The sequence below is a fragment of the Theropithecus gelada genome, chromosome 11 (assembly GCF_003255815.1).
Source record: "Theropithecus gelada isolate Dixy chromosome 11, Tgel_1.0, whole genome shotgun sequence".
NCBI lineage: Eukaryota > Metazoa > Chordata > Mammalia > Primates > Cercopithecidae > Theropithecus > Theropithecus gelada.
In genome coordinates, this window is record NC_037679.1 from 116,682,086 (window position 1) to 116,702,296 (window position 20,211).

The 20,211-nt window shown below is 33.3% G+C and overlaps 1 protein-coding gene across 1 annotated transcript in view; it reads left to right on the plus strand.

Annotated features, from left to right (window-relative positions):
* ETNK1 (ethanolamine kinase 1) overlaps positions 1-20,211 on the plus strand; it is a 64,786-nt gene that overhangs the window by 27,474 nt on the left and 17,101 nt on the right. The window contains exons 3-6 of the mRNA XM_025401797.1: positions 5,745-5,885; positions 7,707-7,849; positions 17,932-18,015; positions 19,816-19,976. Of these exons, the coding sequence (XP_025257582.1) occupies positions 5,745-5,885; positions 7,707-7,849; positions 17,932-18,015; positions 19,816-19,976 (529 nt within the window). The remainder of the gene's footprint in view (positions 1-5,744; positions 5,886-7,706; positions 7,850-17,931; positions 18,016-19,815; positions 19,977-20,211) is intronic.

Below are 20,211 nucleotides of genomic sequence, written 5' to 3' on the forward strand. Positions count from 1 at the left end.
TGCAATTCTATCTTTTTTTTTTTTTTTTTGAGACAGAGTCTTGCCGTGTCAGCCAGGCTGGAGTACAGTGGTGCAATCTCGGCTCACTGCAACCTCTGCCTTCCAGGTTTAAGTGATTCTTCTGCCTCAGCCTCCCAAGTAACTGGGACTGCAGGTGCTCACCACCTCACCCTGCCAATTACTGTAATTTTTTAGTGCCCACCACCTCGCCCTACCAATTATTGTATTTTTTAGTGCCCACTACCTCGCCCTGCCAATTATTTTATTTTTTAGTAGAGACGGGGTTTCACCATGTTGGCCAGGCTGGTCTCGAACTCCAGACCTCAGGTGATCTTGCCCACCTTGGCCTCCCAAAGTGCTGGGATAATAGGCGTGAGCCACTAGGCCTGGCCGATTCTATGCTTTTTAAACAACAAATCTTCCTTCCTTCCTCTAGCCCCTGGCAACCATCATCTACCTTCTATCCCTAGGAATTTGACTACTTAGGTACATCATGTTAGTGGAATCACGTAATGTTTGTGTTTTTGTGACTGGCTTATTTCACTTAGCATGAACACTTCAAGGTTCATCTATGTTGTGTAGCATGTGTCAGAATTTTCTTTTTTTTCAAGGCTTAATCATATTCCTTTGTATTTATATACTACATTTTGTTTATTCATCCATGGATGTATACTTGGGCTAGTCAGTTTTGGCTATTGTGAATAATGTTGCTGTGAACATGAATATGTAAATATGTTTTTGATACCCTGCATTCAGTTCTTTTGGATAAATGCCCAGAAGTGAAATTGCTAGATCATATGGTAATTCTGGTTTTAATTATTTGAGGAACCACCATACTGTTTTCTGTAATAGCTGTAGCGTTTTATATTCCCATCAACAGTGCACAAGGGTACCAATTTCTTTACATTCTTACCAACAGTTATTTTATTTTTTATAGTAGCCATTCTAATGGATATGAGGTGGTATCATATTGTACTTTTGATTTGCATTTGCCTAATGAGTAGTAATGTTGAACATATGCTTATTGACCATTTGTTTACTTTTTCTGGAGAATCACCTATTCAGGTCCTTTGCCTATTTTTTCATGGGGTTATTTGTTATTTTTTGTTGTTGAATTGTGGGAGTTTGTTACATGTTCTCAATGTTAACTCCTTGTTAAATACATGATTTCCAAATATTTTATGTTATTCTGTAGGTTGCTTTTTCAGTCTTTTGATTGTGTCCTTTGGTGCATAGTTTTTAATTTTGATGTGGTAGAGTTTATTTTTACTTTTGTTGCCTGTGCTTTTGATGTCATATCCAAGAAATCAGTGCCAAATATCCAGTGTCATGAAGCTTTACCCCTGTTTTCTCATGAGCGTTTTAATACTTTTAGTTCTTACGTTTAGATCTTTGGTCCATCTTGAGTTAGTTTTCGTATATGGTATATGGTGTAAGGAAAGGGGCCAGCTTCTTTCTTTTGCATGTGGATGTCTAGTTTTCCCAGTACGATTTGTTGTCCTTTCCTCATTGTTCTTCTCTTCCCATTGTTGTCCTTTCCTCATTTAAGGTTCTTGGCACCCTTGTTGAGTACTGTTTGACTGTATAATTGTGGATTTGTTTCTGGGTTCTCTGCTCTATTCCATTTATCTATATGTTTTTCTTTGTGACAGCATCATACTGTTTTGATTACAGTAGCTTTGTGTAATAAGTTGAAATCAGGAAGTGTAGGACTTCCAACTTTACTCTTTTTCAGTGTCATGGACTCTCAGGTCCCTTGAGAGTCCATGAATTTTAGGATAGATTTTTCTGTTTCTGCAAAAATTGCCTTTGGGATTTTGATAGAGATTGCGCTGAATCTGTGGATCACTTTTGGTGGTATTGAAATATTAACAATATTGTTTTCCAATCCATGAACATGGGGTGTCTTTCTGTTTATTTGTGTATTTAATTTTTTTCAGCAATGTTTTATTATTTTCAATTTACAAGTCTTTCACCTCCTCAATTACGGTTATTCCTGAGTGTTTATTTCTTTTTGATACTATCGTAAATGGAATTGTTTTCTTAATTTCTTTTCTGGATTGTTCATTGTTAATGGTGTAGAAGTGCAACTGATTTTTCTGTGTTGATTTTCTGTTCTGCAGCTTTGCTGAATTCAATTTTTAGTAAAAACTGTTAATTTTCTTAAAAATCATTCTTTAAAATTTTCATGCTTTGTTCAGTCCTTATTTATTAAAAATTTTAGATGAGTATGGAACTTGTGATTAGGTCATAATTTTTAAAAATCTCTTCAGAAAGCCTAGTTTTTAAGTATATATAGGTGACTGCCACGGTTACAATCGAAGTATACTTATTTCCTTGAGAAGATTTGTATTGTAAATCAACTGCCTTCCTTTCTGCTATGATCTGAATATTTGTATCCCCTCAAAAACCTTTTGTTCAGACCTGATTCCAATGAAATAGTATTAAGAGGTGTGTCCCTTTGGCAGTATTAGTCATGGGGGTGGAGCTCTCATGAATGGCATTAATGCCCTTATAAGAGAGGCCCAAAGAAATTTGCTTGACCCTTCTACCATGCGAAAATGCAGCAAGAAGGTGCCATCTATGAGGAACAGAACTGTGTGAAAGAAATTTATGTCATTTATAAGCTACCTTGTTTATGGCATTTTTGTTAAAGCAGCCTGAAAGGACTAAGACACTTTACATGTTAATTGTGTTATATAAAAGATAAAAAAGACCAGTAATTTTGAGACCTGTAGATATTGGCTTGAATTCTGGAGTATGAGAAGAAGGTGATGTGGCTTTATTATCAAAGAATAGGCAGTATTTTAAGTGGATGCTCATTTGGTTTTTGTGTAAGAAAACCTTTTTGTTACAATTATTAGTACATGAGATTATTAAAAATTCAAAATAGATTTTAATCCACCTGACATTTCAGTTACTAACAGCTGAGTAACTGGACAACTTCTAACATTACATTTTTTTAGTACACAGAAAATTCAAGTAATTTAAAAACTGCTTTAGATTAATCTTGAAATGTATATTTGCTCTGGAATGACCATATTGCAGCATGATTCTCATGAACTTCAAAATACTTTATTTAAAAAACAACTTGAGGCAGCAAAAGTATTATAGTTGTCTGACTTTATCCGTGTGATGTGCAGGGCCTCCTTGTCTCCTGATCTCAGTAAGCTTACACTGATCGTTTCAGATCAGAAGAGCAGAAACAGCTTAGTTCTAAAGGGACTGCTGGGAAAACATTTCCAAATAACTGCAGCACTTGGATGACTACTTCCCTGAGTTTTGCTTATTCACTGAAAGCAGAACTACTGTGCCGAACCCTCCAGTGACACGGGCCTTCTGCTCTCCCAGACATTTGCCTCTCTTCCCACCTGCTCTGAATCCAGCATGGAGCAGATGAGGAAGTCATGGAGTTCTGTCCGTTCCAGCACGTGTGTCCCCTTTGCAAAAAGGGAAATTACGTTTTGTAAGAGACCCCAAATCAGGGTCTCATATAAACCCTGGGGTAAAACTGTTAGAAATGATATTATTATTCATTTATTTTAAAAAATCACAGCAAATAAAGTTTGTTAGAGTTAAATACGTGTGACCCCCTCCTAAATCATCTGTTTCATTTGTTTAGTAAATATTTCTAAGACATAATATTCTGTTGGCACAGATCACCCCTTGTGTTTCATGTAACACAGATTGTATCTTTCTTCAAGCTTTTTGTTTCCCCCTCTTCTCTGAAGTTTTAAAACCAGTTTTAACTGGCTTAAAGTGTGTGTGTGTGTCTGTGTGTGCATGCATGTACATGCATGCATTTGCACTTTCCTTTGTTTTGATTTTATCACCACCTGGCCTTTTCATCAAGTTGCCTGGTGCTTAAGTACCACAGTTCATTTGGGCTTAGCTTTCTGTGTATATATGCGACTGACATAAAAATAATTTGTTTTCTGTATTCTTGTGGACATGAGTTTATGGTCTTAGGGAGGGTCATTCAAAATGATTTAGTTTATAAAAGTAAATGTTTATTTACTCATTTGTTTGAGAGTTATGAACCAAAGTACACATATATAAAAAGGTTATGGATTTTAATATTTTAATAATGTATTAGATTAAAGATGAGACTAATACTGTTGCTGAGGATGATAATTTGACGATTTACAGTGACATAAAGGAGAAGGAATTTATTGGTACTTGTAATTGTGAATACTGAGTTCAAACATGGGGTAAATCCAGGGACTGTAACAATGTCATTAGGAATATCACTTTATTCTGTTTATTCTTTTACCTTTTTTTTTTCCTTGCAAACTTTCCTTAGGATTCTCCATAATAATATCAGTTGGTTTCTCTGACCAGTTTAACCAACCCAGGGGGAAAATTTTCCTAATTTTCTAATAGCTTCAACAAAAGTGAGATCAAGTCTCTGGCTTGGTTTGGGTAATATGTGCTGAACCAGCCTGAATGATAGAATGCTCTGAGCAAGTCAGGGTCATATGTTCACTCACTATTGAAGTGAGTGATGCACATGGGATGCAGTTAGGGTTGAAATCAGTTCTGTAGTAATGACGTGAACTAAAAGTAAGAGGGACAGAAGTTTCTCCAAAGGAAAATCAGGGCTCTTTAGTTACTAGGAATGAAACAAAAACAAGAATATTCACAATAATATAGAAATGTAATAATAAACGTGTTATTTAAGGATTGATATAATGCTAGATTCTCTGTGGGCCTTAAGTGGTTTTCAAATGTTTTTACATATTAAAATGACTCGGGAAGGTTTTAAATATCTCAGTGTCCTGGCTGCACACCAGGCCAGTTAAATCAGAATTTCATTAGTTTCTGTGTAATTAATTTGTTTTGAAGTTCCTTAGAAAAATCATGCTAACAAGAACTAGGTAGACAGAGCTGGTAGAGCCGAGGTTCGAAAAGAGGGATTTCAGGGGACAGAGAAGTTCACATGGGAGAAGCAGGATCCAATGGAGAGAACAGAGGGGCCTAAAAGAGAGACAGAAAGAAGGACCTCCAGCCTAGGAGGTACCTTTCAAAGGAAGCCTGGGACTCTAATCTAGTTTCAGAGAGTACACTCAAAATCTTAAGTATCAAAGTTCTTGCCAGCTTCAATGGATATTCAGTGGTTCAGGAATCTGACTCACCAATGGATCCCCATCAGTCAGTCAGAAGTGAATTCAAATGTGCAAACATAGGGTCCTGGGTCCAGTGATGAATCTGATTCTGAGTCACAGCACCATAACTGTTAAAGAAAAAATTATTCAGTGATACTTGCTAAAGCATGATAAGGCTGACTTTCTTCAGAATCATTGAGATACAGGTATAGGGACCACAGCAGTGGGATTTTGGAATTGGAGAAGAGAGACTGGGCCCAACTCCAAATGCAGCATGAGCAAGTGGGAATGTATATCCAAGGAGCAGGGTAGGGGTTGGTGGGTGGAAGATTAAGAGTAACATCAGAGTAAGGGGTTTCTGGGTAAAACAACCTAATGGTTCTTGCTGAAGATGGCCAGAGTAATTAATTTGGGGAATGGTGAAGGATAAGGAACCTGATCAGATATCAAGGGTGGGGATACTCTCGCTAAACGGACTCAGTAGGATTCTTGCTAAAACTGGTTTTTACAACAGGGAGCACAGGTAGGTCTACAAGAAGATTCAGGAGACTGACTAAAGTTTCATCAAGAATCTTTGTCAGTAGACTTGACCTTTTTGATACTTAAGTTTTTCTTTTTATGCGGTTTTGTTTTAAACAGGCTAATAGCTCGTCAGCTTGCTAAAATCCATGCTATCCATGCACACAATGGCTGGATCCCCAAATCTAATCTTTGGCTAAAGATGGGAAAGTATTTCTCTCTCATTCCCACAGGATTTGCAGATGAAGACATTAATAAAAGGTAAAATTATTTTTACATTTGAAATTATGTTTTATGTTGCTTTGCTCTATGATAGGGTTTCAAAGGTAATTGTAAAGTTTCATTGTATAAAATCAGGTTTTCTTTCTTTGCATTGAAGTAAAATAAGCATTGATTCTTTGGCTGTCAGATGGCACTACAGAAAAAACTGCCTCTCTATCCCCCTCAGTGTCCCCTTCCAAAAAATATGCCCTACAACAGCAAGGGGCAGAGGTGGAAGTAGGGGAACACCATTTAAAAATAAAAAGGTAGGTGGTAATGGTGAAGCAAGATTTTTCTTGACTTTTTAAGATACTGCAGAATTGAGAGGCAAGTCTAGTATTATATAGAATAAGAGCACAAGAGCCTGGAGCCAAACAGATTAAATCTCAGTCCTACTGGTTAACATTTCTATTGTGTAACTCACTCCACTAGGGAACTTACCTAACTGTTTTCTTATCTATAAAATGGAAATTACAGTAGTAGTGTATTAACCCTAGAGAGGTTTTGTGAAGATCGAGATAGTATATGTAAAGGTCTTTATAACAGTGCCTGGTCATCACGTAAGTGTTGAGGTAGCTGCTGTTTTAAAAATTACTATTGTTATTCAAAGAAGGTTATTAGAGTTGTATTTCTTTCCTAGGCTCTCCAAGGTTTATTTGAAATCCTTAAGGTTAATGATTCTTTGGAAAAGCTGGAGGTGTACTATGGTAAATAATAGGAAGAAAACCCTTACCCCAGTAGAAAATAATACAGCTAGAACATAAAACACAATTAAAATATTAAATACATTTTGTATTTCTTTTATTCCATTTTGTTTGTTCATGATTATAAGTTTTATAATCCTTTGAATCCCACAATTTTCATTCAACACAACCTTTAAAAAAAAAAAAAAAAGGCACCGCATTTTTGACCAGTCATACCATTTTGAAAAGAGCATATGAGGACTACTTGTGGAAGTTGTATGTAGAGAAGAATACAGTAGTGGGGAAAATATAGGTAGAAACCACCTGAACAGGCAAATTAAGTAATGTAAAAAGAATCTGTATTTGTACTGTTAATGGAGAAGCAAGGAGTAATTCGAGAGACTTTGGAGAAAGAATCAAGACGTCATCAAGTATTAAGGGAAGGAGGGAAGGAGTATAGCTGTTTTGTAAGCCTGATTGGTGCTATTGAGGAATGAGTGGTAGCAGCCAATTTTGTTTCCTTTGATTTTTTAATTAAATTAATACAAGTGTAGATAATAATCAGTATAGATGAGGACAGGACAAAAAGCCACAATTTCTAGTCCAGCTCACCATGCTGCCACCCACCCTTCACAGTCTCACTACTCTGTGGCGATTTCTGTAATAGTTCTGTTTTTAACATAACTGGATTATATAAGGATAACTTTATTTTTTATCAACTTTTATAGACAGTAATCTTTTGACTTTTCTGAGAATTTAGATTTATATTGCATTTACCCTTTCAACCTTGAAATAGGTATTTTTAATTTTTAAAATAGTCTTTGTAACTTTAAATAACATTCTTAAACTTCTGTTTATTAAATGCTTTGTGTCTTTGTTTTGTCATCTATAAAATTGACATAAATGTAAATTACTTAGAATAGTACTTAGTAATTGTTAACTATTACCTATATATATCACTTAGAAACACAAGTTTTTAGTGATTTTTTTTAACTTTTGTCCTACATTTTAATTGCTGCTCAGTTTCTTTTATTCATGTCTAAACTTACTATATAGATTTTCTTTATTCTAACTTTTGACATAATCAAACTTGAAAAAAAAGTCACACCAGATATAACTCTTCTTTTAAAACTAAAAGGTTCCTAAGTGATATCCCAAGCTCTCAGATTCTTCAGGAAGAGATGACTTGGATGAAGGAGATTCTTTCCAACCTGGGCTCACCTGTTGTGCTTTGCCATAATGACCTATTGTGTAAGAATATAATCTACAATGAGAAACAAGGTAGGTATTTGACCTTAGCAGTAAGTAAAATTGATTTATTTTATGTTCTTAATGGTCATTTCATCTCTATATCAATAAAATAAATTCAAATGCAAGGAGTAAGATCATGCATGAAACCTTTAAAGATTTTCTTTTAGGTTATCAAGTTACGGTAACTGTGATAATTTAGGATATATATTCTTTTAATATTTGTATAAAATATGTTTTTTAGAATTGGTTAGAAACAGATTGTGATTTCTGTGGGATTTTTAAGTATAAAATGATGAAATGATTTTGTTTATAAATTTAATTGCAAAACTTATTTGGTTGTTCATGAATTGAACATGTACCTGCTTATAACGGGGGATGTGGAAAATCAACAAAGTGACATTGAACTGCTTTATAAATAGAAAAATTTTCTCACAGTGTTGGGAAGGACAACAGTATTAAAAACAAATGTGTCTCCAGGTTTCTCATTATCTATTTATTATGTTGATTTGTTAGTTATTTTGATGCTAAGGAGAGAGCTACAGATGGAGGAGATATTATTTGTAGTTTCTCAAATTTATGTCTACTAAAGTAATCAAGAAATCTTGGTAAATAATTTCAACATTTTTTGAGGTAGCCTGATACTTTTTGGTGAAATGTTTTTGTGTTCATATTTGTACACTGTATTCAATTTCTTTCTGTTTTCATATTTAAGAACCACTCGGTTGTATTATATTACTGGCTAAAGTGGTTTGAGGTTTGGTTGCTAAATGATAGATGCCCTTCAACGCTAAATTGAAATTTAAAAATGAAATTTTGGTTGAAGGATTCTTACTAACAAAAAATGTTTTTGAAACTGTGTTTTCATTTTATAGGAAACTAGTTTTTTTTACTTTTTTTTTTCTTTTTTGAGACGGGGTTTCGCTCTTGTCACCCAGGCTGGAGTGCAATGGCATAATCTTGACTCACTGCAACTTCCGCCTCCCAAGTTCAAGTGATTCTCCTGCCTCAGCCTCCTGAGTAGTTGGGACTACAGGTGCACATCACCACGCTCGGCTAATTTTTGTATCTTCTTTTTTTCTTTTTTTTAAGAAGAGAGAGTTTCCCCATGGTGGCCAGGCTGGTCTTGAACTCCTGACCTCAGGTGATCCACCCACCTCGGCCTCCCAAAGTGCTGGGATTACAGGCATGAGCTACCGTGCCCGACCTTCTCTGTTTTGTTTTGTTTTGTTTTGTTTTTAAAGTGATGGGATCTCACTATGTTACCCAGGCCTGGAATGCAATGGTGTAATCATGGCTCACTGCAGCCTTCAACTCCTGGGCTCAAGCAGTCCTCTTGCCCCACCCCCCTGAGTAGCTGGGACTACAGGTGCATGCTACCATGCCTGACTAATTTCAAATTTTTTTTTTTGTAGAGATGGAATATTGCTATGTTACCCAGGCTGGTTTTGAATTTGTGGCCTCAAGTGATCCTCCTGCCTTGGCCTCCAAAAGTGCTGGGATTACTGGTGTGAGCCACTGTGCCTGGCCTGAAAACCAGTTTTTGAAGGTAGTTATTACAGTTGAAAGAGCCGATTTTGAATCAAAATTGCGCTGTTGTAAATATACTAAAGCCTAAGAATTCACATTAGCATGGTCATAATTATATTAAATTACTGTTTATGACCCTTCTTAGAGTGTAAGGCGGGACTATTCAAATACAAAGGTTGATAGATATAGCTGACTTTCACTTTAAGAAAACGAAAGGTACACTGTCGAGTGGTAGGCTTACGCACATATTGCCAAAAATATATTTGAGAATTTTTTATGTTTGATATTTCAATGTCGATTAGAGATCTATTTTTCAAAAACATACTGAACTAACATTTTTGTTTTGAATCATCTTGAAATGCTTGTGTGGAATCATTTTTTAAATTTCGAGCATACCCTAAAATATTAAGTACTTGACAGTGTCCTTTAATGTCTTTTTATCTATTATATATAATTATCATAGTATATATGCACTACATTATATACTGGTAACCAAATCTCAATGCCATTTGTGAGACTAGAGCATTAGTTATGCATTAAAGCAGTGTATGAGCTTGTAAATTCAGTGCAGGACCTAATAAAACATTTTATATAATGGAATTTCAAGTGAGGGACTTCATCTTACATTTGAAGTGGACACTCAGCTTTATTTTTAACTGCAAGTTGATCAAAGAGAATCTGTTATTTCCTTTAGAATATAATTTTAAACTTTCATATTTTTATTTTTATAAGTTTCTTTTGCATATTCATTTCACAGAACAAACTTGTTTATAAAACCAAAAAATAAGGGACCAAAAAAATCAGATTACTTTGTCTTGGGTATTAAAAAATACATTTTCACTTTTTTATTTAAATGATCACTTATCTCTAAACTATCGATCAGTTATGTGAAAAGTTCCCATGTTTTCACATAAAATCTTTATTCAATTCAGCCTTAAGAATGCAAGGTTGTCATTTGTTTTTGTGCCAAGTTACTTGAATCATACTTTTGTGTCAAATTTTCCTTTCACAGAAAATTTTTACAGCTGTACAGGTGAACTGTTTTGATACATTTTTTAGAATTTGCCTTTTTTATTGAAGTCTCTTTTGTATCATTTGTTTTTTTCTTAGTCTTTGTGGTTATGTATGTGTCTTACTTACAGAAATGTTCTGGTTTTTTTTATCTCCTTACCAGTGCTTTTATAATGTTCACTAGGAAGGCTAGTTTTGATCCCATGGTATCTGTTTAAAAAAGTAATTTCTATGTGATTAGTTGAAACATAAGCATTAAGAAATATGGTTAGAATGTTCAAATAAAAATCTAAAACTAGAGTATGACAAGACGCTTACTTAGCCTAGTCTTTAGTGTTACATTTGAAATTAGGAGCTGATGGTTTTGAGGTAATTTAACTATATGACATGTTTGAGTGTTTACTGTAAGTAGAAGATACCATGCCTTAAAAGGTATGAATTATATTATTTAATAAATTTAATAGACAAAAAGTCAATATTGAGTAAATTTAATATGCAAACTAGTTATATGTTTGCATTTAATATGCAAATAATATAATATGCATATAATATAACTAGTAGATATGTTTGCATATTAAATGCAAGCATATAACTGGTAAATATAGGACTTAATTAACAGATAGATATGACATAACGATTCAGTTCACTAAAAGTGCAACTTTTAGTTTCTATCTTAACTATAACTTGAGAGATTAATTTTGAGATTAATTTATATTAATCTCTATAATATAACTTGAGAGATTAATTTAGATTAATTTAGAATTAAGATGTGTATGTATATGGGTATATGTATACATAACATATTTATACACAAGGCACACACACTATGAGCACTCTGCAGTTTGTAGGCATTTTTACATGCAAATGTTTTTGGAACCGATAGGCATCACAGGAAGAAATTTTATATATTTGAGATTGTAGCATAGCATTAACACTTATGGCAGCAGTTTTGAAAAGGGTAATTAAAGCTAGAGATACAGACTGCAGTTATTTACCTTCTTAAACTAGTTGCCTTATTATAGCGTATAAATGCCATGTTGAGTCTTTTGAGATAAAGATAATTTCCATATAAAATAAATGATTAAGCTGCATATTCACAAACATGTTTGATTTGTTATTACTTCTTAAGTCATTCATATGACTTGAGCTCCGGGTTTCATTATTGTGTACCCATCTTTGAGATACCAATAGATAAAACATAATAAGATGAAAGCCAAGGAACTGGCCTTGAAATCATCAAGCTCAGTCTTTGTCTGCAGTATGTTTCAGACCCTTAATTTCTCAGAAGTACAAATTTTAGGCAAACTTCTTAAATTTTTACTGGATTATCTTGATGTCTCTGCATATATGTTTAAACCATAGTAACTTAGATTTTGTACTAGAAAATCTCTGACTCTTAAAAGCAGATACAATTAAAGCTTGGTTACTACCAAGAGAAATCAGAAAGAGTATAGATTTTGGAAGTAAGCACATTTGAGTTTAGATCCCTACCCAGTTACTTACAGAAATAAGTAGTATTAGACATATCATTTTATCTCTTTATGTCTTTATGTAAACACAGACTGTTCTTGACAATTTACATCAGAATCACCTATGGTACTTGGGAAAAAATTTGGATTTCTGGGCCCCACCCATGACTAATTAAACAATAATTTTTATAGATAGGCTTAGAAATTTTGTGTTTAACAGATTCTGAGGCAGTTTTTGTGCTACTGATAGTCTAGAACTTTAGTTTGCTTTATTTGTAACTTAGAGACAGTATCTACTTCAGATGGATGCTAACAAGATTTTAGATTATGCATATAAAATATATAGCACTGGACCAAGGACTTAGCAGCTCTTAGTTGTAGCTATTATACTGACATAGGGGTTGGCAAACATTTTCTGTAAGGAGCTGTGTAGTACAACTTTTAGGCGTTGTGGGCTGGATAGTCTCCATTGCAACTTTTCAGCTGTGTGTTGAGGCATGAACACAGCGATAGACAATACATACCTAAATGAGTGTAGCTGTTTTCCAATAAAACTTTTTCCAAAGATAGGTGGTGGATTGGATTTGGGCTGAAGGTACATGGTTCACCAACCCTGTATTATGTTTATAGCGTTTGTTTTACAAAGTGTATCTGATTCTGAAAAAATGAAAAATGGTTACTATAGGCTAGATGGTAGGTAGGCTAGATGGTAGGACTAAATTAACAGATAGATATGACATGACAATTCAGTTTGTCTTAAGTGCAACTTTCAGTTTCTATCTTAACTATAACTTGAGATGTTAATTTAGAATTACAAATGTGTGTATATGTATATATGGGTCATATTTATACACAAGGCACACATACTATGAGCACCCTGCAGTTTGTAGGCATTTTTACATGCGAATGTTATTGGAACTGATAGGCATCACAGGAAGAAATTTTGCCTCTACCTACTCTCACCATGTCAGTTGACAGGACTCAGGACATGGGAGAAGAGTGAGCTTCCTTTCTGAAGTTGATGGTAGCTGTCAAGATTTTTGAAAAGTTAGTGCCAGGAATTAGGTGATTGGTAAGCAGCGGCCCATTCCTTGCCTTCAGTGAAATGACATCCTAAAAAGGTAAGAAAAGAATACTTAATGATAATGATGGTAGAATTTGATATATAATAAGGAAACCAAAAGCAGTGGTTCTTGCTCCAAAACTATAGGAATTATCAGTCATCTTTTAAATCAATCATTAATTTAATAGACTTTATATTAAGCAGAACAAATGTAATATTGCCTATGACTAACTTTAAATCTAATATTTTAATTTCAACTAATCATTTAACTACTGACATCAAAAAATTACTAAAACTGTTGAGATTTCTATCTCATGTCTTGATGCTCTCTCAGAATGTTTATTGGTCTCATGACTTTTGGTGACTTTCATTTCTCCTCCTCTCTCCCATTTCTTCCTAAAAGCTCATGTGAATACCTAATATGTAACTTTAAATGTCAGTAATGGCAATCACTGTTTATTTTCTCTGTCAGCAAAATACAAGAAGCTGATTTACAGCTGTTTAAGGAAATGAGTAGAAGAAAAGGAAAGCTTTTTCTGGGAATTAAAGAGTAAATCAGGTTTTGTTTTGTTTTGTTTTGTTTTAAGAGTTCTACACAATATAAATAGAAAATGGGTGAGTCCCCATAGTCACTTGTTTGGCTCTAAATCTTATCGACTGTACTATTACTCCTGAGAAAGCTTTGTAGTTGTCATGTTATTCATGTTTTAATGACTGAGAAGAGTTTTTACATTGGTACTTTTAAAAAATTTAAATAAATACAAATTGATTTTTGTGTTTGGTAAACTGCGTTTTCTAGGGTGGTGTTTCTAAATGTAGTTTAATCTTTAACTCTGCTTTAATTTGTATTCTCAACCACTAGTTAGCAGAAAATAAAATGTAAGTCAGATAATAAAAAAATGAACTGTAAAAACCTGAAGCTATTAAGAAAGAGGGACCTAATATAGGTACTAGTTTGTTTGTTTGTTTTTTCATTCATGCATTCTGGCCCACTGTATTCAGTCTTGTACTTGAATAAAAATGTCAGAAACACCACATTTTTCCTTTAGTTTTCCATGCTTTTTTGTCTTTCCCCCTCCCCCAGCAAGTGTGTTATTGTGTGTCAGCATTTTCTGCAAAACTTCCATTTTTTCCACTAGCATTTAAATATTTCCTGTGTCCTAGGGATTGCTCTGTGGATTGCATGATGAAAGAGGAAGGGGACCCTACTGCCCCTCCAGGAGGCTGTGTGTCATGTAGTGGAGGAGTCCAATCACTGAACAGATACCTACATTTAGAATGATGAGTGCCTTGGTGAAGGGGTATAGAGTACTACAGGACACCAGCATGAGGATTGAAGGGAAAGTGTTTCAGACTAGAATACTCCCTTTTTCTGTATAAGACAGAAAACATTTTGCTAACATTAGGATTATAGTTGCTTTTCGTATTGTTCTCTTTGAACCTGCCTAACATTGCAGAGCAAGTAGGGTGAATTGGAAAGATTTTTCAGGTTCTCATATTGACTGTTTTGCTTTTCATTTTTATTCCTTTCTCCTAACAACAAAATAAAGGAATTCGGACAAACATGTCATGTGATAATTAGACAGCTTTAGGTAATACATTATTATTTTTTGGTTTTAAAGTACCTTAAAAATTGGCAGACTGTTTTCAGTCTTTTACTAAGATTTGAACAGTTTAACCAGTAGTGTGGGGATTTGATTACCCTGATAAAGATATGCAAGAAATAAAGTAATAAAAGACAAAAATGTAGGTTTGGAAAATTCAAATTGTAGTTTTATCCATTAATTATATACTTTACCCATTATGTGCTTGTCGTTGTGATAATTATATAAAGATAACTAAAATAACACTCCTAGGCCTTAAAGTAGTAGTTCTTTACTTTTTAAAGGTCAAGGGTCCCTTGAGAATCTGAAAAATTGAGAATTTCCTCCTAAGAAAGTGCACATACACATAAAATTTTAGGGAATATTCTAATTGTCTTTTCATCCTTGAAACCCCAATTAAAAATTCATATCTTAAAGAACTGACAAGGTGATCATGCTATATGAGCTAGTTAATTTTTATTGCTGATGTGGATATTCATTTAAATAAAGGGAAATTTTAGAAATCAGAAGTTAACTTTATAGAAGGAAAAAGTGTATTTTCTGTTGTTAGGAAAGCATTTTCCAGTAATTTGATTTTTCTGGCACCCTAACTACGGGAAGTTGGCTTTTTAAATTTTACTTTGTTGCAGAAGATTAAATTTAAGGTTGAGTTCCACTTTGTTTGCAATAGTTTGAAAAAGAATAGCTAATGCAGATTTTTTTTTTTTAATTTTTTTCCTTTTAAGCTTTGTGTCTTGTACAATGTGAGTTTGCCAAATTTTCTTCATCTGCTACAGATTAGGTATGCCATTGTTGCTGCCATGTGGCGGCGCACCCCGTGCTTCTTAAACGCACTGACTGGAGGTTTATCGCATCACTTGTTCACATGCACGGAGCCTGGTAACAGCCTCATCTGTATCTTGTTAGCTTCATTTTCTTATTTTTAAAATTTCATTATTTATAAACTCAACATAGCATTTAAAAATAAAGGCTAGTTTTAATTAATTAATGTTACTACAAAAAGTCATTGCTAAAATTTTCATAGTGAAACAGATTTTAACTTTTGTTAAAATGTGCTATGCTTTAATTAAATTGTATTTACTCTACAAGCAGGCATGTTTTACCTGCCATTTTAACTGTATTTGCCAAATTCTAAATATAATTTTGAAAATTGAAATTGAAGCTTATGTTTATGTGGCAAAAGTAAGCTTCAGGACTGGGCTGTGTATTTTTATTGGCATGTAACAGTTAATATGAGCTCTACAAGAATTTGTTTTAGAGAGCTAAAGCTATCAACAGCTGCAGATTTTAAAAATTACATATTAAAACTGTTAGGTTAGATCAGTTGTACAACTTAGTAAATCTTGTATCCTGAGTTTCTGAAGTCTGGTGGATAGATGTCTCTGAAATCATTGGTTTTAGTCTTTTTACTGATAGTTTTGTATAGGGAATTCATCTTTTTCTCTTCTAAAATAACATTTTTCCTCTAATTTATTTCTATTACTTATTGTACATAAATTTTAAAATAACAAAAATAAAAGGAAAAAAGTCACTTGTCTATCACCTGTTAATAGTTTAAACATTTTGGTTTATTTCCATTCATCCTTCCCCACATGCATTATTTACATATATATTTTTTCTCTGTAGGCATATTTTAATTTGGATCACAGTTTACTACTTAGTATCTCCTTTTCATATGACATTTGTAATTTCCCTGGTCATTATTTTTGAAAATGAGATTCCTTCATGGTTTTATTTCATTTTACTTTCATGCCTGTGAGTATTTTATCATGATGGTTGTCTCTTCACTCTCCTACTCCCAATGATTCCTAGAAAAGAAACTTTAAAACATGTTTCCACTTCCCATTCTGCAGTTTAGTAAAGTGATTTGGTTAACTCTAAGACTTGTGGAGTAATGTTCTGTGAATTCAGGTATACAGACAGGAGGATCACTTCAGGCCAGGAGTTCAATACCAGCCTGGGCAACATAGCAAGACCCCCATCTCTACAAAAAACAAAGAGAGGAAAAAATATATAATACTTGAGGTAGTTGAATTGCCGTGATTTATTGTCACCAATATTTTTAAATCTTATATTTATTATTATAATACACATTACATTTTTATAACTGGGTTATAACTGATTATTCTCACTTATTTTATTCTAGATGTGACTTATTTATACAAGTTTAGAATTATATATTAAATACAATTATATTAAAAATATTTGCTTTTATGTAAAACACAATTTGCCATGACATTTTTTGTCATATAATTTTGTTTTTTTTGTGTGTTTGAGTATGATCAAATACTTTCCAAAATTAAACTTACAAATGTATATCAAGATACTATAATTCAAAAGCTGTTTTTATTTGGGAAATAAATAACAATGTGTAAAGACCAGGAATTTGTTCTCCTACCTAAGCCTGATGATTAAAAGACAGTGTAACTATGCAGGTGTTAAACATTTTCTATATTCTTACAGCCATCTCTGTTCATATATCCATTTTAACTCCACACCCTGTAAGCCTTTCAGTTTGTGATCCCTGGTGAAGACAGTGACCCACATTGATTTTTTTTTTTTAAGGTTTCTCTCTGTCTCTTTTGCTTTTTCTTTTGAATATAGGACCTATATCTTTGTTAAGGCAAATCCTTTATAATATTACTCAAAAGTTAAAAGTTCCTGAGTAGTAGTATGAAAGAACTAGATTATCTTTGGAGAGCTATAATGACATGTCTATATATGTAGCAGTAATTTAGAATAGGCATCTATTTAGCTTATGTAAAAATTTCTCACATTTATAAATGTTAACAGAAACCATACTTTTGCTTTTTTATAAGATAAAACCACCACCTTAATGCTGCTCAGATATGGAAACCTTAGGTAGTATTACAGGAAAGTGTAAGCATATGATAGCAACTAACTTCTTGTTAGTGATCTTACTTAATTTGTTTAGCAAGTATTATAGCATTATTGCAAGATTTACAGAATTCAGGTCTTGAAAAGTTTATATTTTATTTCCATATGTAGATAAGCTTGTCAGTTTACTCTTGGAGTATCATAAAGTTTTTGTTAAAATTATACAGATTATTAGCAATTTTCAAAGATAAAAATTTTGTTTCTAATTAAACTTGAATTTTTAAGTAACTGGTGCCCCCATGTGGCGAAAGATGTATTTTGCTTTTGTTTAAACTTGGAGAAGGACTGTCTTTTCATTTTTCTTTAAAAAAGTGGACATTAGTGTTTACAAAGAAGCTGTTGACCAAGAGAAATAATTTGAATTTTGTAAAGCTCATTGCCATAAAATTCACAGCCTTACCCTGTATTGTCTCAGAAGTGCATGTAATCAAGCACGTACAGTGAGACAAAATATTGGAAGCTATTTAATTACAAATAGCATAGGGATTTTCTGATCTTATATGTGATTTCTTAATGTCTTTGTTTTTGTGTCTCACATAGGTGATGTACAGTTCATTGATTATGAATATTCTGGATACAACTACCTGGCATATGACATTGGAAATCATTTCAATGAATTTGCAGGTATAACTAATAGAGTAACTTATTTAGCTTTGAAGTGGTATTTGCAGAATATTTTATTCTTTTTTTAAAGCAAATAAACTGGGAGCAGGAGCAACATTTTCCCATATGTTGTTGAGCGTTTTTCTTTGCTTTTGTTTGTCACTGGAGGAAAGCAGAGATGACCAAAATTTCTTCCTTAATTGCCATCAGAAAGTAATAGGAGAAAGATAATGATTGTGGCTTCTGTTGAGACCAGACATAGTATAAGGTACTTCATAAATCTTACCTCATTTTTTTCTCCACAACAGCCCTACAAGGTAATATTCCCAGTTTACATATCAAAAAGAAACTTACCAACGTCACAGTAAAATACAGAGATCTAAGATTTGAAGCTAATTTTTAAGCATTTAAAAAGCCTTTGCTGTTTCCAGTGTAAACTGGGGCTTTTGGAATGTTGGTTCACTAAAAAACTCAATAACCTTTTTTTGTCTTTGGCTATGAATATTGAAAAGTTGGTCATTTTTACCCCTATTAATCTATAATTACTTAAATTAAAATTACTAGTTTTTTAAATGTAAATGGAAATAATTTAAAATCCATTTTATCACTCTTTATTTAGAAATATGAAATGCTCTAAAAGCTAAAGATTAGAACATACCCCTGAATGGTTTATACCTAGTAGAAATTTTTTATTGTTGAATTTATATTTGTGTAAGTTTATGTATTTATGTATTTTTATATACTTCAGATTACCAGACTGGGAAATACTCTGGGGAAAAATTTTAATTTGACATTTCCAGTTGTTTTGGACTACCAAGCTTATCATATGCATATAAGCTGTACATATTTTTACATATCTCATCTATGGAAAGGGAACTAGCTGTACATATAATGAAATATTACCATATTACTAATATAGACAGTCATTGCCGTCGATATGAAATAGAAAACTCCAGTGATCTTCTAATGATTTCGTGAGCAAAAAAAGTGAGCTAAAACTTGTGAGTTAGGTAGAATTTGGGTGTGCAAAAAACTACTTTTATAGGATATAAAATTCATGAAGGAGCCTAGAAAGTTATGGTACTAGTGAGGTAGATTTAGACCAACTTATAAAGAACCTTGGATGCTAAGGAAAATAGTATGAACTTTGTCTTCTAGGTTAGTATTTTCCAAACTACAGATCATGAAATTAAATTTTTGGGGTAATGACTTTTTTTTTTTTCAAAGCAAGGAATGGAAAAGAGAAACAAAATATCAGAGTTGGAAAATGTTGTTGGGGTAAATACTGGTGTGTGAAATTTAGTATCAGCTGGTTATATGTATAAGGTCTCAAAAAAAATGTATTCTTGGTTGCAGTGAACTGAAATCACGCCACTGCACCCCAGCCTGGGCGACAGAACAAGATTCCGTCTCCAGAAAAAAAAAAGTATTCTTACCATGAGTCATGTTTTAAAAAGTTTTATAGCCACACTTTGAGGTGGTTCTCCAAATGTCAGCATGCTTAAGAATTTCCTGGGTTGCTTCCTAAAATGCATATTTTGGGTTTGTGATGCAGCTGGTTCTAGCTACATACTTTGAGGAAAAATTGAAGCCATGAGAATTGATTTGGTGATCAACAGTAATGTGCCTTAGCGTTTAAGCTGAAATACAGAATGATTGGTTTATTATTTTAATAAATGCTATTTACTTAACATGTACCATTCTAGCCAAAATGGAACTTTTCATTTTTTTATGAAAAAATGGTGGTTTTAGGGATTATTAAGGTATGCAGAAGAGTTTATGTTTTAAAAATTTTCAGTGTATTTTTTTTTTCTTCTAAAGGTGTAAGTGATGTAGACTATAGTCTGTATCCAGATAGAGAACTCCAGAGCCAGTGGCTGCGTGCTTACCTTGAAGCCTACAAAGAATTTAAGGGCTTTGGGACTGAAGTTACTGAAAAGGAGGTAGAAATACTCTTCATTCAAGTCAATCAGTTTGCATTGGTAAGTTTAAATGTACAGCATTAATGAACGGTTCTTACTGTAATTTAAAATGCCTCTAAATTTTTGTCATCTTAGACAATTTCCTATTTTAAGTTTTGTGAATTTTTGTTCAAAATAGTGAAAATATATGACCATTTACAGTATGCATTACCCCATTGCATTGCTTTTAAGACAATTTTGTTTCATTTCCTACTATATCCCTATCCTCTAGTACAATGCCTGGCCATATGGTAGG